We start from the raw sequence: 22,053 nt of genomic DNA, 5'->3' as shown, positions 1-22,053 counted from the left end.
CAGGCTGGCGCCTCCTTACTGTTGAGTCTCAGCTTCCTGGTCCACCCAGGGAATGACGCGCCCACCCTGGGGGCTGTCAGGGTTGAGTGCCTGGTGCTCGGCAGGTGGCAGGGCTGCCTCTTCCATAGGACAGTCCTCGAGGACTGAAGGCGGGTCTCCCGGGTCCTCCCGAGTCTGTTCCAGTGTAGATCCATGTGCCTCTCCTTATGTCCCAGTAGGAAGCCAGTGATTACCACTTATGAAATGGAAAGTAGGTAGAGGGAAACTTGATGTTCTTATCATAGTAAATTTTAGTTTAGGTTCGTTCCATCCCCTGCCCTTGACCTATGTGACCCTGTTCCTGACCATCCGCGCCCGTCCTGCAGGACATGATGCTGATGTCCCTCTCCTGCATGGAGCTGCAGCTGGACCAGTGGCTGCTGACCAAGGGCCGGAGCTCTGCAGGTAGGCGACCTTCCGTGTTCTGTGTGGGGCGACTTTTCTGGACCCTCGGCAGCCGGGAAGGGGCAGGAGTGGGGGGCTGAGTCACACCTACAGGGGGCACATTTCCTGGGTCAGCTTGTCAGGCCAGGAAAGACCCGGGGCCTTTGAGAAGCAGCTGAGCCCCAAGGGAGCCACCTGCCTGCTTCTGTTACTCAGGATGAGGGACGTGACATTTCCGTTTTCTCAGGTTATCACCTGATACTTTATGTGTCCCCAGTCATTGTCCCAGGTGACGTGGATCATTCTGACTTAAACCACCACCTGGTGAGCAAAGATATGTTCCAGATCAGTCTGCCGGATGAGGGCCTCTAGCCCCAGGGTCTCCATATCCCCATCCAGCCCAGCTGGCTCTCTGCCGCTCGGGGGCTGTTAGGATCCAAGGGCTCAGGGCTGGGGGCAACCTCAGGGAGCAGAAGGGTGTCTGGGCCCCGCACATGCGGTTGACTCCTTCCGGCTTGATGGTTTTCAGTGTCTCCTCGGAACTGCCCTGCGGGTGTGGTGAGTGGCAGGTTCGGGCCCGACTTCCCGGGAGCCCACTTCCTGGGGGACCTCCTGCAGCTGTCGTTTGCTTCGTCCCAGCGGGACCTGTTTGAGGATGGCTGGCTGGAGTTTGTGGTCCGCGTGTACTGGTTGAAGGCGCGGTTCCTGGCGCTGCAGGTTGGTCTGTGGTCGGCTGCTTGGGGAAGATGCGCTGGCACCCGGAGGGAGGGGAGAGGGCTGGCTGCGTGGTGGAGGGTGTGTGTGCGCACGTGTGGCACCTGCCTGGGCACTGGGCTCTGCATGAGGAGGTGGGATGTGGTGGGGAACGTGCAGCATCTCAGAAATCCCGACGCCCACCATCAGCACAGCTGTAGCGCCACGAGGGGCCTCATGGGCCCCCTGTAGACCCAGCGAGGTTGCTTTGGAGCCTTGACCCCTTCCTTATGTTTCCTGAGAGAGCCTGAGTGTGTGTGCAAATGGGTGCAGAGTTTTTTGGGAGGGAATCACTGCCCATCTGTGTGAATGGAGCTTGTCTGGAGGGCCCAGGAGGGCTGGCTGTCCCCCAGCCCCTTGCACACTGTGGCAGCCAGTGCCCCACAGTCGGTTCTGGAGCTGGGACATGCCTGGGTACAGTCGCGGCTCTGCCAGCTTTGCTCAAGATTTGGAATAGATACTCAGCCTTGCTCTGGTGTCCCGGTGTCCTCACTGCCACCACGAGGGTCACGATGCTCCCCTTGGAGCTGTAGTGTGAATCATTCGTTCATGCGTTCATTCAGCAGGTACTTACTAAGCCCCACCCCCTCTGTAGAGGGGATATGGTAGTAGTTGGCTAAAACCACCCTCATGGTGCCCTCAGTCTGGTGGGCTCAGGGGGCAGGCACCTGGTGCAGCACAGCGAGTACCCCTCCTCTGCCCAGGGAGACATGGAGCAGGCCCTGGAGAACTATGACATCTGCACGGAGATGCTGCAGAGCTCTGCTGCTGCCCGGGCTGCGGCGGGAGCCGAGCAAAGAGACGTCGTGATCCGCCTGCCCAACCTCCACAATGACTCAGTCGTCTCCCTGGAGGAGGTGAGTGGGAGCTTTTTAATGGTGTTTTCTTGGTCAAAGGCCTGACCTGTCCGTACGGACTAGGAGAGTGGCCCACGTGCTGAGCAGGGCAGAGTGGGACCCAGGAGAGGCAGCTCTGAGGCACAGGGTGCCACGGACTCGCAGGCACACCCCCTGATGGAGCGCTCCTCTGGGGGCCGGTGGCTGGGAGCCGGGGTGGAGGTGTCTGCCCACAGGGTGGAGAATGGCTCTTGCTCAGTTCTCTGGCCTGCGTGTGGCAGCAGCCCCAGAGGAATGAGAGGAAAAGCCCCGCAGAAGCAGACCACTGCTGCTCTGGCCCTGGGGTGGGTCAGCGGTATGTGATTCTAATCCTGTCCTCACTGTGCAGCCTCTGCCCGCATGCCCACAGTTCCACATCTGTGACACATTCACATTGGCTGAAAGCCTTCAGACTCTTGCAGAGTGGTTTCAGGGCCAGGCCTAGTGCAGTGCCCCTGCTGCCTGTATCCTGCAGGCCTCCTGTGAGGAGAAGGTTCTGGGGGTTGGTGGTGTGTGCCAGCCTCTGGCCTGGGCTCCCTAGGTCTCTGAAGCCCTATGCTCCACGGTTCTAAGAGTCTGGTTCGCTGAACTGTGGCCATGAGGCTGTCTAACTATTTTCACAGACACTTTCTGGAGCCCTTCTGCTTCTGTGGTAGTTTTGTTTTTTGGTATATTCGTTCTTCAAAGACTTGAATGCCTTGCCCTTAATAGAAATACTATTTATAAAGTATTTTATAAGGTATTTACTTGCTGTTAATACTTCTCGGCTGGGTCTGTTAAATGCAAAACTCTGGGGGGCTTCCCTGGGGGCGCAGTGGTTAAGAATCCGCCTGCCAATGCAGAGGACACGGGTTCGATCCCTGGTTCGGGAAGATCCCACATGCCGTGGAGCAGCTAAGCCCATGCGCCACAACTACTGAGCCTGCGCTCTAGAGCCCGTGAGCCACAACTACTGAGCCTGTGCGCTGCAGCTACTGAAGCCCGCGCACCTAGAGCCCATGCTCCACAACAAGAGGAGCCTCTGCAATGAGAAGACCGCACACCGCAACGAAGCGTAGGCCCCGCTCGCCGCAACCAGAGAAAAGCCCGCACGCAGCAGCGAAGACCCAACGCAGCCAAAAATAAAAAATAAATAAAATAAAATAAATTAATTTTTTTAAAAATGCAAAACTCTGGCTGCATTCAGGGAGCCCGTGAGGGCTTGGTCGTCAGGCAGTGATTCTGGGCCTTTTCCAGATCGACAAGAACCTGAGGTCGCTGGAACGGTGCCAGTCACTGGAGGAGACTCAGCGGCTGTATGAGGCTGGCGACCACCAGGCCGTCGTGCGCCTGCTCCGCCCCACCTTGTGCCCCAGTGGGTTTGACCGGGCCAAACACCTGGAGTTCATGACATCTGTGCCTGAGAGGCCGGCCCAGCTGCTGCTGCTGCAGGTGTGTGCTGCCCCGGCCCTTCTGCTTGTGCCTTCTGCTTGGCCGGAGTTTCTTCTCGGGGGGCTTGGAGGCAGCCCTGGAGAAAGCAGAGAGAAGTGGAGTAAAATCCGCCCCCTCGGGCACCGGGAAGACGTGGTGAGAATATACGGGGGCGGGAATTGGAACCTAGGGGTCTGCTGGGCTCAATCAAGGTGAGCCTGCGCCAGGCTCTGAACTTCCACGTGGCAGAGGGGGAAGGGAGACTAGTCAGGGCTTAGCCATCCATCCACCTGATGGTTCATCTGCCTGTTGTTCCTTGCTTTTTAAATTAACTATTGAGTACATATAAAATTGATAAAATATCTATACAATGTAAAGAATTAAGAGAAGGTAAATAGTCCTGTAGGATCAAGTAGTTGAAGGAAAGGAACACGAGTGTGGTGTGTGAGGCCCATGTGCCCTGTCGGCTCCCTCCATGCCCCCCTCCTCAGCACGTGAACCCCTGCTGAGAGCTGGCCGGGCACCAAGCCTCTGCTGGGCTGCGTGGTCACTCAGCCTCCCCGTGCCTCAGCGTCTTGTCTCCGGAGCGGGGATGGTTATTGTCTGTACCTCAGAGGCCTGCTGTGGAGTTTCATGAGCTGGCGTGTGTGGGCATCACGCCTGGCATGTGGCAAGCCCCAGCTGGGTGCTGGCAGTGGCCGCTGCCGCCATCCTTGGGACGCGTGGAGATGGATGTGGAAGATGATACACAGGATGTGCTCAGTGGTGTGGGGTGGGCTTTGATTTATTATCTCACTGGGTCCTTCCTCTTCAGTCTAGGGAGAGAGCCCAGTCTTCTCCCGGGCTTTTTAAAAATTTTTATTTTTTTTAACCTTTAAAAAAATTTTTTTGGCCACACCATACAGCATGTGGGATCTTAGTTACCTGACCAGGGATCGAACCTGCTTCCCCTGCAGTGGAAGTGTAAAGTCTTAACCACTGGACCGCCAGGGAAGTCCCCTCCCGGGCTTTCTGAACTGACTTTCTTGAACTGGGAAATGGTTAAGAGGTGTGACTGGGAACAAGCGGAGGTGAAAGGGGAAAAATGGGGAGAGGAGGGCAGGGGATGAGCTGTGATGACCTCAGCGCCAGTGGCTGTGAGGTGGACAGCTGAGTGTGCCAGGGACAGGCCAGCTCAGTGGCTCAGGTGGTCTTGCTCTGTGGTCTGGAGCTCCTGGGCAAAGTGGGTGGGGGGGCCCCAGGGGAGGGGCCTGCTGCTGGGGAGGCACCGCACGGTGCTGAAGCCCGAGATGAGGCCTAGGCCGAGTGCTGGAGAAAATGCTGGTTTTTGCTCCTTTTCCTCTTGAGGGGGTGTGTTTTCTTATTGATTTGGAATGCTTTTTATATATTAGAGATATTAATCTTTTTCTCATCGAATGTTTTTTCCCAGTTTGTTGTCTGCTTTTAAGTTGCAGCTTGTGCTTTCTTTGACGTACATAAGTTTTGAATTTTTAGGTCATTAAATCTCTTGATGTTTTCAAACAGTGGTGAATTTGTTCATTATGCTTAGAAAGCCTTTTCGAGGCTAGAACAACATTCATCCAGTTGTTGCACACACAGGATGGAGCTCCCACAGTGTGCCTGACACCGGGCAGCGGGGAGGCCCCCTGACAGAACCTACTCTCCACAAGGGAGGCTGCAGGGGGCGTGTCAACAGACAGACAGAGGCCTGTGCGCCTTGCTTCTTCCTGCAGTGTTAGGTGTTGGGTTCATGCTTGCGTGTAACCCGCTTCACCTAGCTTTCGTAGGGTGGGGGTCTGACTTGGAATCCTCTCTGGGATATGCAGGAGGCTCGGTCTCCCTGTGTAGATGAGCTGCCTGCCACATTCTTCAATGTAAGTGTACAGTCTCCTCATGGTTGTGTTGATTCTTAGTCCTGATACTTTGGGTTGCTGTTTGAGCAGGACATTTTTGCTGGTCATTATGTCTTCTAACTACGTTTATGGTTTATAGGAACCCTGTTGATTTTTGCGTGTTTATTTTAAATCTGGCCACTTCACTGCATTCCCTTTATTTCTGATGGTTTCTGTTTTGGGTGGATGGTCTTTTGCCACAGTCAGTGGTGATCTGCTCTCCTCATTTGTTGGCAGTTATTCTTCTGCTTTTTGGCTCTTTCTGGCCTCAAGCACTGGGGATCATGTCACATTAGAGTGATGGGTCCTTGTCTTGTCTCTGACTTTCTGTCAACCAGCCCCTTGCGTGTTCTGATCAGGTGGGGTTGGCTCCAGCCTGCGGCCTCCACCTCTGCCCCTGTGGGCTTCACACCTCAGCAGCTCCTGCTCGGTGCTGGCTTTCCCTAAAGAAACACAGGTCCCTTTTTCCTGGAAGTTAAGGCTCTTATGTTGGGGGTGGTTTTGATCTGCGTTCAGGTGCGTTTCTGCCTGTCTGTCACCTCAGAGGGCGGTCGAGGTGGGCGGGCCTGCTCTGCATGCCCTGGGCCCCTGTGGGGCCAAGCGTGGCGAGTGTGGCCGTAGCTCTCACAGCGCCTTCCTGCCCCCTCCTCCCTCATGCAGGACTCCTTGCTCCGGCTGGAGGACCACCGTCAGTGCTTCGAGTGCTCTGACGTGGCTCTGAATGAGGCGGTCCAGCAGATGGTTAATGCCACTGAGGCTGCCGCCAAGGAGGAGTGGGTGGCCACGGTAACCCAGCTGCTGCTGGGCATCGAGCAGGCACTCTCAGCAGACAGCAGTGGCAGCATCCTGAGGGACTCATCCTCCGCCGCTGGCCTCACCCGTCTCACCAACAACCTCATCCAGGTAACCCGGCTCCTTCCTGCCCGCCCGCAGCCCGGTTGGCCCTGAGGACGCACCCTGGGGGGAGCTGACCCTACAGTGACGCCCCATCGCCCCAGGTCATCGACTGCAGCATGGCTGTGCAGGAGGAGCCCAAGGAGCCCCACGTGTCCTCGGTGCTGCCCTGGATCATCTTGCACCGCATCATCCGGCAGGAAGAGGACAGCTTCCGCTCCCTGTGCCACCAGCAGCAGCTCCAGAGCCCGGCAGATGAAGGTGTGGGGACACGATCCGGTGGGGATGGCCCTCAGCCCGGTGTCCCTGCCTCTCGTCTCTGCCTCAGGGCCCTGCAGCCCTGTCCAGGCACCGTGAGTGGGCTTGGGCTCGGGCAGCAGATGTTTCATGGCACTTGGATGGAGGCAGAGGCTCCCCACCATGCGGTGGGGGCGGGGCCGTGGCCTGTGCAGTGTTTCACGTCGGGTGCAGGTGACGAGCACCGTGAGGAGTGGGCCTGCTCTGGGAGCCTCGTGCCGCCAGCTCCTCCAGTCCCTGCGCAGCCTGTGGGCCCTCGTGGGTGTGGGCCTGGGCAGCTGGAGGGCAGCACGGGGCAAGCAGGCACAGGTTCCACTTCTTGGCCATGTGACCATGGGCCAGTCAGGCAACCCCCAGCCTCTGTTCCCCCCGTCCACTCTGGGGATAGTGGCACCATCTCAGGGTTGTTGGAGGACCTATGGGGCAGTAAAGCCATCGTTGCCACGGCAGGTCATTGCTGGCACGAGGGGTGCTGGTGCCGAGTGCAGAGGCCGCAGGGGCGAGCCAGGACCCTGTGTGGAGATGGCACTTGAGCCGGGTCAGCACAGTGGTGGGAAATGTGGTCGGTGGAAGAAATGACATCAAAATCCAACAGCTAAATGACATTTAAGCAAAGAGTGTAGCTCTACCGAATGGACTTTATTCCTTTGGTTTTCTCGCATTTTCAATCTTAACTTGGCTGATATACGTATACTTTTTATATAGCTATGATTACAATACACGTACTTATGTGTATATTCAGCCAGCTTAAAATTGAATTTATTGGGGGGGTTTTCCTCAGTCATTTGACAGATCAGCAAAGCGCACAGGAAGGAAAGTCAGCTGTGTGGCCACAACCACGGAGCCCACACCAGCTTGCCTTCCTTCCACTTGCTCTCTTGCTCCAAGTGCTTCACTCTGCAGGTGTCTGTCAGCTGCTCTCTGCTTGTCAGGCCTCCGTGGGTGAGAACCTCTGGCCTGGAAAGGTTCACAGTGGGGGCGACAGACGGGACCACTAGCAGCACCCACAGTGCCATGCCTGAGGCCTGATGGGGGGCCGGGAAGCGATGGGGCAGCTGGGCAGGAACCCGGAAGGGCTGGGCATGTGGCTGGACTTGGCAAGGAGCCAGACCGAGAAAGACTTTCGCCCCCGTGCATAAGCTGTGTGGCTGTGTTCCGTTGTCTTCGCGATGCTAGGAGAGGTGCCCTGCTTTGCCCAACTCTCAGGGCAGCGGTGTTTCTCTCTTACTGGTCATTCTTTAATCAATACCTCATGCACGCCTTTTTGCTTCTGCTGAATTGATTTTTTTGGATACATTTTTAGAACGGTTATCTTTAGAGTGCTTGACAAATAGTGCCTCTGTGTTTTACAAAAAAACTTCAGTGGTGAAAAAAAATTAAGGTTTACACCTAATTAAGAGTCTCCTCTTAATTAATTATGCAAGCACAATATAGGTTTTTTTTTGTTTGTTTGCTTTTTTGTTATTTTAGTAACAGGATTTCTTTTGGTTTATTTTAAATATTTATTTATTTATTTATTTGGTTGCACCTGGTCTCAGTTGTGGCAGGCGGGCTCCTTAGTTGTGGCATGCGAACTCAGTTGCGACATGCATGTGGGATCTAGTTCCCTGACTAGGGATCGAACCCAGGCCCCCTGCATTGGGAGTGTGGAGTCTTATCCACTGTGCCACCAGGGAAGTCCCCACAATATAGTTTTTGAAAAAACTGCCAGTAAGCAAATGAGGGGAGGAGGACAGTCCAAGGCCATAAACTTCAAAAGGGTGGGCTAGGGAAACAAAGATCCTGGTGGACTGGCCGCCGGTGTGGCCCATCCCCTCCTCCACCCCCAGGAGGAGGACTGAGTGGACAGGGTGAGTGGACAGAGTCCTCTGTTCTGTAGAGAGTGGGCCAGTGGGGCTGCCCCCTGTATTGCCCTGGGCCTTGGCAGAGGCAGGAAGGGCTGCTGGGTCCTGCCCCTCCTGGTGGCAGACTACATGGAGGGCACTCTGGCCGGCAGTAAGGGCCCAGCGTGGGGCAATGTTGCATGCTGAGTTCCCTGGAGCAGATGTTGGGATGGTATATTAGGAATCTCTACTCGTGAAAGGAAGCGGGAAGCAGCGGGGAGAACAGGGTGCATCCTGACGTCGTCTCGGCCCCCGGCAGGGGCTCTGTAGCATGTCGGGCAGAGGAAGCCAGGCCTTTGCCCTCCCATCTCACTTCAGTCACTGGATGTGGCTCCCGCGGCTGTAGCCAAGCCGAAGGAACTGCTGGCTGGGGCCATGTGCTGGCCGCACTGCTCTCCCCGGGCAGCCATCCTACTTTTAGGAGATCTCGGAAGAGAGGACAAAACCCTGGTCCCCCAGTGTGGACTGATGCAGCTGGTCGAGCGAGCTCCCTTCTTTTCCCTCAGCAGACACAGGTGGCGGAAAGTGATTGAGAGCAGCACCTGCTGCAAGCTCACAGCTTCGAGGAAGGGCAGGCTGGTCTTCTTTATGGGAGATGCCCCAGAAAATTCCTTCATGGTGATTGCAGCGCTGCTGTGGTCCGAGGAGCCGCCCTGGCTGACCATGAGCAGGATAGAGAGAGGTGACATGGCGGGCATGCTGACAGATCATGGCCCACCCCTACCCCACACCCCGCATCGAGTACAGGAAGGGAAGAAGGAACACACCATTCGAGAGACAGGTGAACTAGGCCTGGAAGCAAGCATACAGCAAGGAGCAGAGGCAGAGGCTTGTGGGTGATTGACCCAAGAAAATCATTTGTTAAAATTTCTAAGACGGTAAGCAGGATAAAATGAAAAGGAAAACTGCAGAACTAAGGGAAAACGCTGCAAACCACATCTCACCATTATAAACTAATAAACTAAAACAGCGAGGAGCAGAGGGAATATGACTGAAACTGCGGGAGACGGATTAAGAGCTAACAGCACTGGAGAGAAGGCGGTAGATGTGGAAGACAGAGGTGGTCCAGTGTGAGGGTGAATGGGGCCCCTGATGACAGCAAGAAATCTGATGTCAAATACAGGAAGAGTTCTCTGAATTGTAATAAACACTGAATCTGCAGGTTCAAAGTATATACCAAGAAAAGTTGATATGCAACAATCTACATCAGGATGCATCCTGATGAAAGATCTATTTTAGGGGTAAAGACTTGTCAGGTTTCTAAACTGAAAAAGCAATTTATCTTAATGGGACAAAGAACAGGGCTCATTTCAGATTTCTCCCTGGCAGTGTTCAGTGCAGTTGGGGTCATGTCCATATGTCTGCAGGGTTCTCAGGGCAGGAAAGTGTGGGCCCAGGCATGTAGCCAGTCATTTGTAATTACAGTGGATTCCAGCTCCTTGAGTGCTTCTTAGAAGCATGGCTGGAGGATGAAGTCAGTAAACGAACATGAGTCAGGATGGAAAAGCCACAGGAAAGAGCTTGCGATGAGCACCAGATCCACTTAGAATCAGAGTCGAAAGAGAGCAGCCGGGCTGATTATGGCTGCAGAACAGAATGTACGTGTTATAACCCTACTGAACTAGAAGCAGTATGTATGACCAGATTGGGAGCTGGGGGAGAGGAGGAAAAAGCTACCACAGAGCCATCACTGACCTGGTGTAAGAGTCATTTGATGCTGTTGAAAATGGAAATGAAAGGACTTCCCTGGTGGCGCAGTGGTTAAGAATCTGCTTGCCAATGCAGGGGACACAGGTTCGATCCCAGGTCCATGAAGATCCCACATGCCGTGGAGCATCTAAGCCTGTGCGCCACAACTACTGAGCCCAGAGCCCATGCTCTGCAACAAGAGAAGCCACCGCAATGAGAATCCCGCACACCACAATGAAGAGTAGCCCCCGCTCGCCGCAACTAGAGAAAGCCTGCGTGCAGCAACAAAGACCCAACACGGCCAAAAATAAATAAAATTAAATAATTTTTTTAAAAAGTACAAAACAAATTTCATGAAAGAATCTTGATTCTGTTTTTTCTATTACTTTCTATCCTAATGTGTTCTGTCCTAATCCTCTTTAAAAACGTTAGTTATAAGACCATGATGGGTTACGGCTCAGAGTTTCAAACACACCAAGGGATCTTTAAGGAACTAGTCATAGTTCTAGTGATGAACAAACATTTAACTGAGATTTGGTAGTTCTTTTTCCTTCTGTAGTAGTTAAACAGACCTAAATATAAGAATTTTTAAGTTAAGCAATGGTATGTGTAGTATGGGTTCCATTGTCGTAAATGACTTGTCTCTTTCAAAATGTCTCATACATGCATAGAAAGATGCTTCCAGTGATGTTCACCAAATGTCAGCCCTGGTTATTGGGGGCGGGGGGTGGGGGGGGGTGGGCAGTGCTGCTGTTTGGTGATAGACCATTCCTTCTGTATACGGTCCTGTGTGATCTGAATTGTTTTTTGATAAGCATGTACTGCTTTAGTAAACCCAGTCACATCATTACTGATTTTAAAAGACAAAAAGATGAAAAAGGAAAGAGGGGGAACTCTGCGGCCCCTTGGTATAGACAGAGGAGGGGGGCTCACTGCTCCCAGCCGTGCTGGCACTGACCCTGTGTGTCGCCTGGTCTTTCCCCAGTGACAGCCGATCTGCCCATGCTCCCTTCCTCCCTCATGCTGCTCAACACAGCCCATGAGTACTTGGGCCGGAGGGCCTGGTGTTGCAACTCCGACGGGGCCCTGCTGCGATTCTACGTAAGTGCTGCTGGGGCGCTCCTGCCCTACTCCGGCCATTGTCACCCCGGGTCTAGAGTGCGTGCCCGTGCTTTCTTGCTTTCTTTCTCTCTCTTCCCCTCTCTCTCCCCGCTTCTCTCTTGGAGTAAAATTTAAACTATTGACTCTCTTTTTTAGTGATTTTAGGTTCATTTGGATTTTTTCTTCCATGGTCAGTTCTGTTTTTGGAATAGTGTCCATGTAAGCATAAAGTTGTTCACGGTATTTGCTGATGCTTTTAAAAGTCTCTGTAGTACCTCTAGTTATGCCCCCTTTTTCATTGCTAAAATCATTTATTTATGCTTCCTTTTCCATTTTTGAAAAACCAGTCTTTTATGAGGTTTATCGAAATTAGTTTTTTCAAACTACCAGTTATTGGTTTATTGACCTATTTTTTCTTTGCTTTCTAGTTCACTAATTGACACTTTATTTTTTACTTTCTTTGGATTTGCTTCGTGTTTTTTCTAACTTATTGAAGTAAATGCTTATTTTAGTGATCACCTTCTAATACGTGTGTTGGAGATTATAAGTTTTCCCCAAGTACATTTTTAGCTGCATGCCATAAGTTTTGATATTTGCGATCTTTATTTTTATTTATTTTTTTATGACAAGGTCTTTTTTTATTTTTGAATTTTATTTTATTTATTTTTTTATACAGCAGGTTATTAGTCATCAATTTTATACACATCAGTGTATACATGTCAGTTCCAATCGCCCAATTCATCACACCACCCCCCCGACCCTCCTGCCGCTTTCCCCCCTTGGTGTCCATACGTTTGTTCTCTACATCTGTGTCTCAGTTTCTGCCCTGCAAACCGGTTCATCTGTACCATTTTTCTAGGTTCCACATATATGCATTAATATACGATATTTATTTTTCTCTTTCTGACTTACTTCACTCTGTATGACAGTCTCTAGATCCATCCTCATCTCAACAAATGACCCAATTTTGTTCCTTTTTATGGCTGAGATATTTGCTATCTTTATGTAACTGATTTCTAATTTTATCGAATTATGTTTGGAGGATGTGGTCTGTATTATACCTAGTCCTTGGTATTTGTCGAGACTTGCTTTTTGTCTAGTTTTGGTAAAAATACCGCGGATGCTTGAAAAGAATGTATGTTTGCTAATAGTTGGGCATCATAATGGTAGCCGTTGCTTTGACCTCTGTAGATTGACCAGCTGACTATCACTCACCTCCTCTGAGATCCTCACTAATGTCTGTCTGCCAGAGAGAGGTTCCCTCGGCCCTAATGGGATTTATCGTCTGACATTATAACTTTAATTCACACCCCTCCACGGGAGTCTGAGCTTCCCAAAGGCAGGGACAGTGTCTCGATGTGCCCAGCATAAGACGGTGCTCAGTAGATATTTGGGGAGCAGATGAATGTCTAAATGAACAAGTGTAGCTAGAAACTGCAAGAAACTGCCTGCGGTGCTGGAAGGAGGGAAGCTGGGCAAATCCTCAGCACGCCCTGCAGAGCGGGGCCCAGATGGCTCCCAAGGGGGTGGCAGGCCGGTTCCAGGACACAGGCCCAGACAAGCTCCTCAGGTTAGCAGAGCTGATGGGCCCACTGTGCAGGCGGCTGCCGGCCCTCCCCCAGGTGCCTCTTCCCGCCCGCCCACCACCTAGGTGCGCGTCCTCCAGAAGGAGCTTGCTGCATCCGCTTCTGAGGACACTCACCCATACAAGGAGGAGCTGGAGACAGCCTTGGAGCAGTGCTTCTACTGCCTGTACAGCTACCCCAGCAAGAAGAGCAAGGCCAGGTACCTGGAGGAGCACTCAGCTCAGCAGGTGAGGGCCCCCTGGGGACAGGGCCTGGGCTCCCCTGGTGGGGGTGCTGTCGTGGTGGTGGGGGTCGGGTTGGGAGGTGGGATTTGCTGCATCAGGTGGACTAGTCCCACCAAAGAAAGTTCTTGCTTTTCTCGCAAGAACTAGTTTCATAAATGTTGACTAATCATTCAAAAATGCAGCATGGCAATTTTGCAGTAGATCTTTTTCCCCCAATTTGAATAATGCAGATAATTCCTTAGAGGGTTTCTGTTTTTTTGGTTTTTGGTTTTCAGACCGCTAGTGGGTGTGTTACCTCAGTGGTCCTGAACACAGTCAATTATTCTTTGAGGGAGTCCATCCCCTAAGTGTGTGCGACTCTGGGCAGGGTCCCCGCCGTGACCCCCGTGGCATGCAGAGCGCCCTGGCCCAGAGCAAGCGCTTGGTCAGTATTTGGCAACCAGGTGACCTGCCCTCTGTCATGGCCATGTGGACTCAGAGCGAGCCCTCGGTTCCAGTGTTTGTCTCTATAAAGACCGGGTTGGTGCTGGTTCACTTTTCTGTGTCACACACTTGGGTTTAGGGATTGCAGTCAGCGAGCAGATGTTTTAAGTATGTGGGAGTCATTTGAGGCTCTCCTCGTCTACATTGGACACTGAGCGTTTCCGTAGAAGGACTCCCCGCCGTGCACTATACCTGGACCGCACTATGGCCTGCCTCTGCCTTCTTTCAGGTGGATCTGATATGGGAGGATGCCCTGTTCATGTTCGAGTACTTTAAGCCCAAGACCCTTCCTGAGTTTGACAGCTATAAGACCAGTACCGTGTCCGCTGACTTGGCCAACCTCCTGAAGCGAATTGCCACCATCGTGCCCCGCACAGAGCGGCCAGCCCTGAGCCTGGACAAAGTCTCCTCCTACATCGAGGGCACCTCTGCAGAGGTAGGAGCTGGTGTGCCGGCCGTGTCCTGTCTCCTCCAGCACCTCCGCCTGTGTGCCTTGGCCTCTCCCCTGCTCTGTGCCAGCTGGCAGGGCCCTGGGAAGTGAAGGGTCCTGGTCGCACCCTGGTGACACCCAAGTCCCTGGCTCCATGTCCCCTCACCCTTGCCCTCTCACCTACCAGGTGCCCTGCCTCCCGGAAGGGGCCGACCCCTCCCCTTCGGTGGTGAATGAGCTCTACTACCTCCTGGCTGATTACCATTTCAAAAACAAGGAGCAGTCCAAGGCCATCAAGTTCTACATGCACGACATCTGCGTCTGCCCCAATAGGTCAGCCACCGGGTGCTGGGCAGGCCGGCTGTGGGAAGGCTGGGGACTCATCTCGGAGAGCTCTTCCCGGGGCGGTTTGGGGTTCCCCTGCCCACAGCAAGGAGGCCAGGAAGAAGGAAGGGAGGGCAGGTGGGCACTCCGCAGAGGTGAGGAAGGGCAGAGCCTTCTTCCCCAGTCCCTGGGGTGGGGGCAGGGTCAAAGCAGGCAACTGTGTCCTTCTGGTCCCGGCCCGCAGCCCTGGGGAGTCGGCTGGGTGGACTCTTGCTTCTTCCACTGCAGTGCCTTTCGTTGTGGTTGTTTTCTTCTTTGGTGGCAGGGGAGGGGGGCTCCTTCCTTCCTGGGATGCAGTGCATTGATGGCAGGAGAGCCCATCGTACGTAAGGCTCATGCTTTCTTCCCAGTGGTCCCTGGCGGCCTCTTCTTAAATTGTACTGATCGGCCTGATCCTCGTGAAGGGCCTGCTAAGCTCATAAAGTCTGACTCGCTTGATTGAGAGGGAATCTTTTCTGATGGCTGCTGCGCCTAGGAGGGCCAGGGTCGGAAGGAGACCACTCTCTGCTGGTGACCTGTGTCTGAAGGGTCCAGAGTGGCCTCCATAGGCAGCCCTCCTGGGAGTTGTCGGGAACGGAGGGCTCTGCCTTATCAGGCAGGTCCCACCTGGCCGGGGCAGGAGGTCTGGGGTCTAGGTGGAGAAGCCAGCGCATGACTCCCACAGCTGTGGGAAAGGCTCTCCCGCAGCCCCTCTTGCTCAGCCTGTGGTTTCCTCCAGGCAAGGGCCTGTGTGGTGGTGGCCCTGGCTGTCCTCCCTGTGGTCGCTGCCGACTGGGGTCGTGGGGCCCAGGGTCGCAGTGGCTTAGGGTCGCGTGGCCCGGGGTGGTGGATCAGAGCTGCACTCAGGCTGGCTGAGTGCTCACTTCCTGCTGCTGCCACGTCTGAAAAGTGACAGTGACAACACCCACCTGTCTGAGGGAAGGGGGAGCCTGGCTCCTGGCAGCACCCAGAGGAGCGTTTCAAGTTTTTGTGACAATGTGTCTGTGTTCTGCTTGCTTGTATTTGCAACAGGAGATGGTGGTTTCTGTTTTGGTCTCATGCACGCACGTGGGCATCTGCTGTGGTGTGGAAGGAGCTGCCCAGGTGGAGAGAGCATGCTCTCTCCCAGGCCCCACCCCTGGAGAAGAAGGTGCTCAGGACCCCTCTTGAGGAGGGTCCTGCACTGTCCTCTCAGGTCTCTCCTGCTCCCTCATCTCTGGTCGCTTGGAGAGCAGTGGAAGTGCCTGGAAGCTTTGTGAGCTGCCCAGGTTCCCCTGACCTTGCACAGCCCAGGGATGCCAGGGGCTGGCTTTGAAGTTTGTGCCGCGGTAGTGGAAGACTTGTCAGTCTGCGGAGGGTAGCATGTCCATGTGATTGCTGCCTTTTCTGTTCTCTGTGCTAGAGAATTCCAGACTCTTTCTAGGGCCCAGAAATGGTCTTGGTGCCTCAGAGAGGTTCCTGCATTCTCACCAGCAGTTTCTCTGGGGTGGTCTCAGAATGATGGGGTCTCATCCATCACATGGTCCCCTTGCTGTCCATCTTGCTGCTGGTGCCTGAGCTGGAGAGGGCAGGGTCCCAGGGGGGAGTGCGGATCCGGCAGAAGCTAGGTGGCAGGGGTCTCAGGAGTCTGGGCTGCTCCGTGCTGTTGGTCGGGGAGGTTATAGGTCATGAGGTTACGCCTGCGGACCAGGCCCTTTCCTCCCCCTCAGAGCCATCGTGGGGGGATGTCCTCCAGGCAGGGGAGCAGAGGGCAGCAGGGTGCCAGCGTCTGGCTATGCCAGGGGCGATCCTCTCAGGGCAGTGCTTGGGTGCCGTGAGGGGCTGGGTGACTTGTGCCCTGTGCTCTTCTCTGGAGGTGGGCCTGCGGGGCCATGTTTCCTGGCTCAGGGATGCCCGCGGTGGTGGAGTTAGGAAGTCTGAGGTGGAGCCCATGTGCCTGTGGGCACCGTGTCTGCCGGGCAGTGAGGGCAGCAGTATGTTGAGCCGGGCCGTGTCATGACCACAGGTTTGACTCCTGGGCAGGCATGGCCCTGGCCCGGGCCAGCCGCATTCAGGACAAACTGAACTCCAACGAGCTGAAGAGCGACGGGCCCATCTGGAAGCACGCCACACCCGTGCTGAACTGCTTCCGGCAGGCGCTGGAGATCGACAGCTCCAACCTGTCCCTGTGGATCGAGTTCGGAACCATGTCCTATGCCCTGCACTCCTTTGCCTCACGCCAGTTGAAGCAGTGGAGGCCTGAGCTGCCCCCTGAGCTTGTGCAGCAGGTGAGGGGCAGGGGCGGCCGCTGTCCTGGGGTCCATGCCAGCTTGGTCCCTGGTCTCTGGACACTGGGTCCGGGGTGGGTGAGTCCAGGGCCAGTCTCCTGTGAGCGCTGGTCAGCCACCAGTTTCAGGGCCGTGGAGAAGCTGTTGTCTCTTCCCTGCTCCCTCAGAGGAGCTTGTTGCGTCCTTGTAAAATTCTTGACACTGTGCTAGGAAGTTTGAAGCCCCTCCTGGTGGGGAAATGTTCCCCTAGTGTGGGTGCTGGGTGTCTGGCCCGAGGTCTGTGTGCTGCAGGGGCTCCCTTGGCTCCTTGAAGAGGGACGTGAAGGAGCCACACAGCATGTCAGTGTGGCAGGTGTGGCAGTAGGACACCACGTGGTCTCATTCCAGATGGAGGAGCGGCGAGACAGCATGCTGGAGACCGCCAGGCACTGCTTCACATCGGCGGCGCGCTGCGAGGGTGACGGGGATGAGGAGGAGTGGCTCATCCACTACATGCTGGGCAAGGTGGCTGAGAAGCAGCAGCAGTCGCCCACCGTGTACCTGCGGCACTACCGGCAAGCCGGCCACTACCTGCACGAGGAGGCGGCCCGCTACCCCAAGAAGATCCACTACCACAACCCCCCCGAGCTGGCCATGGAGGCCCTGGAGGTGATGCCGCGCTGGCCCCGGGTGGGGACGTGGGGAGGGGACGGGCCGGTCTCACTGTCTCCCTGGGGGTGGGGCACACGGTCCCAGTGACTTCCCTGCAACCCACTGGAAACTTCTTTGTGTGCAGTTCAATTAAAACAGCCTTTCCTCTCTCTCTAAGGGGTGCTCACCATCCTTTCTGGGGGAGGGAGCATTAGCACGCGGTGTCCCTGGCTCCGGGGCACTCGCGCCTGCAGCCTGGTCCCTGGGTGCATGGGAGAGCTCCCAGCCTGCAGGGGGTGCCCCAAGTACCTGTCCTGGTGGGACTCAGCTGGGCAGCCGCCGGCCCTCTAGACCCCCGGTTCAGGGTCTTGCGCTGCTCCTCCTGAGCAGAGCGCGTGTGTGCTGCCTGGATTTGCATCTGTGGTTCCAGGTGTGTGGCTCAGCGCTCTCGTTGGTGCCCATGGTGGTACCGTGAGGGGGCCACTGAGGACGCAGCACAGGCATGGGTGCACCAGGCTTCCCAAGGCCCTGGGCTTGTCAGCGTCACCCTTTCTCAGGCTGTGTGTCCACCCCCACCGATCCCCCGCCCAGAAAGGTGCTTGAAATTTGTGGCAAAATCTGCTTGTGTATGCCTTTTTTGCATTTAGGGTTTTTTTTTCCGTTTATTAAATTAATACATGTTAATGGTTAAGAAAAATGTAATAATCAAATAATTCAGAAGTGTTTAAACTGAAAAGTTAAAGTCCCCACTGATCCTAGCTCCTCATCTGCAATAATCCACGTTGACAGTTTGGCCATGTCCTTGTTTTTCTAGGCGTGTTTCCTATTAACATGTAGACACACAGTAACATTTTCTTACCATCTTTCAATTTGTTTTTCTCATTGGACTAGATGTAGTGGAAGGAGCTGGGGCTTCCTTCATGTTCTCCTGGCCCCTTTCCTGGCTGAGCACCCAGCCCCTTCTTCGTGGGTGTGGCCTCTCCTCCACTCCCTCTGTGAAGGGTGCAGGCTGGGCGTGGCTTCGTGTGTGTGTGTGTGTGTGTGTGTGTGTGTGTGTGTGTGTGTGTGTCCTCCACTCCCTCTGTGAAGGGTGCAGGCTGGGCGTGGCTTCGTGTGTGTGTGTGTGTGTGTGTGTGTGTGTGTGTGTGTGTGAGGAAGCACTTTTTTTTTTTGGCCTTGCTGTGGGGCTTGCGATCTCAGTTCCCCAACCAGGGATTGAACCCAGACCACAGCGGTGAAAGCACTGAGTCCTAACCACTAGGCCACCAGGGGAGTCCCAGGGAACACTCCTCTGAGCCCTTCCCCAGGTCACGTAACATTAGATCAATAACGGCCTGTGCCTGGAGCCTTGTGGTGATCTGTGAACCTTGTGAGCAAACAAAAAAGTCGCGTTTTAAAAAGTTTGCTTTTTAAAAGTGCTCCATGCTGAGTGGTGTATAGCAGTGTTGGGCCACCTCTGGGGGTTCCGTGTGGAGTGTGGAAGGAAACTACCTGTCTAGTGCTTCCCCGGCAGCATCCTGGTAGCTGTCCACACAGCCCAGGCCCCATGTCCTTCCCCATTGCATTTCTTTCATGCCTTACACTTGGGTCAGGAGCCCGTCCTTGGAGGGACTCCCGCCTGGGGCATGAGAAGGCTGCCGCCCAGAGGAGTGGCTGGCGTTCCCTGAGGCCGCTGAGGGAGGGCAGTCAGCACACTCAGCCTGGGCTCTCTCACTCTCAGGAGAACGACTGCTCTCTTTTTTCCTGCATGTATCTTCCTTGGACTTTTGGCCTCTGCTGCTGTCTGATAGAACCAGTGAGCAGGCAGGATGCTGGCGCTTCAGGGCCCAGGGCCTTCTGGATGAGGGGCTGAGGCCACCCTCCCAGCACACCACCCGGGCTCTCAGGGGGCAGGCGCTCAGCTGGACCATGTGTCTGTCTTGCTTTAAAAATGGCATTCTGGGCTCCCCTGGTGGCGCAGTGGTTGAGAGTCCGCCTGCCGATGCAGGGGACACGGGTTTGTGCCCTGGTCCGGGAAGATCCCACATGCTGCGGAGCGACTGGGTCCGTGAGCCATGGCCGCTGAGCCTGCGCGTCCGGAGCCTGTGCTCCGCAACGGGAGAGGCCACAACAGTGAGAGGCCCACGTACCACAAAAAAAAAAAAAAAAAAGGCATTCCTCTTTAAGAATTTAATCTTGCCCTGGTGAAGATTCCCCTCTGTTGTTTAGCCTTCATTCAAAATACTTCACCTGCTGCTTGGATGACCTTTGCCAGTGGAACACTTGGCTTTCCCCTGAGTTTGGCCACCTGGGCACATATGGGTGCCCCGCATCTAAAAATGGACTTTCTGGGCCGGTTTCTCTGGGGCCCACGGGTTGGCTGGAGGTGGAGGGGCTCTGGGTGTGGGCTCTTCTGTCCGGGGTGCCCACTTGAGAGTGTGGCCTGGGCTGGACCACCAGGCATCTCACCTGGGTGGGTCCTGGCTGGTGTCTGTCTAGAACTGCCTCTGGGTGAGGAGAGGCTGGTTAATCAGGGCCTGTGGCCACAGCAACCTTCGTGTCGCCCACTGTGCTGTCCGTGGGAGCCAAGTGGCACCCACACCTGGGTGGGAAGGTCAAGCCTGGTCACCTGTGGTGTGTGATACTTCCTGGGGGCAGTAAATTGCCCTGGGCTCTCCTGGCTGGGGGCCTGGGCCGCTGGCCTCACGCTTGTGAATGGACGAGTGTGGTGAGGACGGAGGAAAGGAGGGAAGGCCCAGGCCTCACTGCTGCAGCACTGCCTGCCTGCCTCTGTCCGCAGGGCGGCTCCGGGGCAGGTACACAGACAGAAGTCCCGCTACTTGTGGCCTCAGGGAGCCCATGGTGCGGGGGAGACGTGTGTGCAGGAGCTGTCCACTCTCCGCGGTACCAGGAAGGGGTGTGGGTGCTGGGTGGGAGGCTGTGCTGGATTAACAGCTGGTGGGGTGGGGGCGGGTGGGCAGCGAACCTCGGCAGCTGGGAGGGCTGCTCACACCCGCGTCCTTGTCCCAGGTGTACTTCCGGCTCCACGCATCCATCCTGAAGCTCCTGGGGAGGCCCGACTCTGGGGTCAGTGCAGAGGTACTCGTCAGCTTCATGAAGGAGGCTGCAGAAGGGCCCTTTGCCAGGGGCGAGGAGAAGAACGCGCCCAAAGCCTCAGAAAAGTGAGTAGCACGTGCTCCCGGTGGTTGGGCGGCGGCTGGGCGGTGGGCATTGGGGTGCGGAGGGGTCTGCTGAGTCTCCCAGAGCCTGCAGAGTCAGGTCTGGCCCGAGGCTCCCAGTGGCTGGGCCGAGGCCCTTCTGTTGAACCTGAGACAGAGAGGCTGCTTGTGCGTGCCCATCACCTCCTCGTCCTTGGACGGTCCCTGGAGGAGCTGACTCGCCCTCCCGGCACAGCTCTGCCTTTGTGGATGCTGCACGCGGCAGCCTCCTACCCTGGCACCCTCTGCCAGGGCCTCTTCCTGGGGTGGGGCCCTCTGAGGGCTGCTGCCCCTTCTCCTGAGAGGCCGGGAGGGTGTGAGAGGTGGGGGGGCTCCTCTCGTGGCACCAGAGAGCTCATGGTGCTGGGGCCCTGATGGGGTTCTCTTGGCAGGCCTGGGCCAGACTCCCGGGCCTCCCCTTGATTGTGGGTCACCCCGGCATCTGCGTCCTGGAGCTCTGGCTCAGCTTGCCCCATCCCTGGGCCCTTGCCTGGCTGGGCACCGTGCAGGCTCTGCCCAGTGCCAGAGAGACCTGCACCCGGGGCCTGTCAGCTATGGGACAGGTGGGCACATGTGCGGCAGGTCACCAGGTGGACACGGTGCGCCCTGAGACTGTAGTCATACAGGGCCCCCAAGGCACAGTGATGTGGCCTTTTTGTGATTGTAATTTTTTTTAACTTAAAACTTATACAAATAATACGCAAATACATACTAGTTATAGAAAATTCTGGTAATGTGTACATGTATGGACTAAAACATGACAAATCCTTTCTCACCCCCAGAGTTAGCGTCTGTTCACGGTTGAGTTTCCCAAATCATGTTCTGTGCATTTGCACACACTTTCACGTAAACGTCCAGTTATAGGGGTTCTTTTATTTTATAAAAACGAGCTCCTGGAGGTGTTGCAGAGTTTGCTTTTTCCCAGCAGCGAGTCTGGGACCCACTCCGTAGATGGTGCCCACTTGTCCGGGTGTGTGTTATTGCAGAGCACAGGTGCGCCCTGCTCTCTATAGCCATTTCCTTGCACGTTTCAGGTGTTTTTAACTTTTTTCTCAACGTTGTAGCATATACCCTTGTACACGTGTGAGTGCGCAGTAAATCCAGATGTTTTCTCTGTCCACAGACTGATTGGGATGAATGGTGTCAGGCCACGGGTGTCACACTAAGGGCGCTGACGCGGCCTGGAGGGGCGCTGGGCGGGTGCTTCTGAGGAGGGGTCTCCCGGGTGTGAGACGGGAGCTGCCAGCAAGCGCAGCCGTGAGGGGTGGGCAGCTCCTGGCTGGGGCCCGTGGGGCCACCCCTTCAGCCCCTGGATGCCAGAGGGGGCAGGTGTCACCAGAGGCGCTGGGAACAGGGGCCCCTGCCCTGGGAAGGGCACCATCCAGACCGGCATGTGCCCCATTTCAGTGGGCCGCGGTTCTGACCTGCGCCCTGACCCTCTGGTCCACAGGGAGAAGGCCTGCCTGGTGGACGAGGACTCCCACTCTTCAGCTGGGACACTGCCGGGCCCCGGAGCCTCCCTCCCTTCCTCCTCTGGCCCAGGTCTGACATCCCCACCTTACACAGCCACTCCGATTGACCACGATTACGTCAAATGTAAAAAACCCCACCAGCAGGCGACGCCGGACGGTACAGTCCCTGTTCTCCCTCCTGCCA

At 55.4% G+C, this 22,053-nt stretch overlaps 1 protein-coding gene across 1 annotated transcript in view; it reads left to right on the top strand.

The window, feature by feature from the left end:
- Positions 1-22,053, top strand: part of CABIN1 (calcineurin binding protein 1) — a gene marked incomplete at its 5' end in the record, with an annotated part of 94,829 nt that overhangs the window by 15,302 nt on the left and 57,474 nt on the right. Inside the window, 14 exons of the mRNA XM_079718154.1 lie at positions 366-444; positions 953-1,140; positions 1,881-2,033; positions 3,288-3,482; positions 6,014-6,256; positions 6,352-6,508; positions 11,102-11,217; positions 12,869-13,030; positions 13,740-13,946; positions 14,128-14,273; positions 16,309-16,570; positions 16,958-17,218; positions 20,210-20,361; positions 21,848-22,026. Of these exons, the coding sequence (XP_079574280.1) occupies positions 366-444; positions 953-1,140; positions 1,881-2,033; positions 3,288-3,482; positions 6,014-6,256; positions 6,352-6,508; positions 11,102-11,217; positions 12,869-13,030; positions 13,740-13,946; positions 14,128-14,273; positions 16,309-16,570; positions 16,958-17,218; positions 20,210-20,361; positions 21,848-22,026 (2,500 nt within the window). The remainder of the gene's footprint in view (positions 1-365; positions 445-952; positions 1,141-1,880; positions 2,034-3,287; positions 3,483-6,013; positions 6,257-6,351; positions 6,509-11,101; positions 11,218-12,868; positions 13,031-13,739; positions 13,947-14,127; positions 14,274-16,308; positions 16,571-16,957; positions 17,219-20,209; positions 20,362-21,847; positions 22,027-22,053) is intronic.

This window comes from Hyperoodon ampullatus (assembly GCF_949752795.1).
Source record: "Hyperoodon ampullatus genome assembly, chromosome: 13".
Classification (NCBI taxonomy): Eukaryota; Metazoa; Chordata; class Mammalia; order Artiodactyla; family Ziphiidae; genus Hyperoodon; species Hyperoodon ampullatus.
This window is presented reverse-complemented; position numbering and strand designations above follow the sequence as displayed.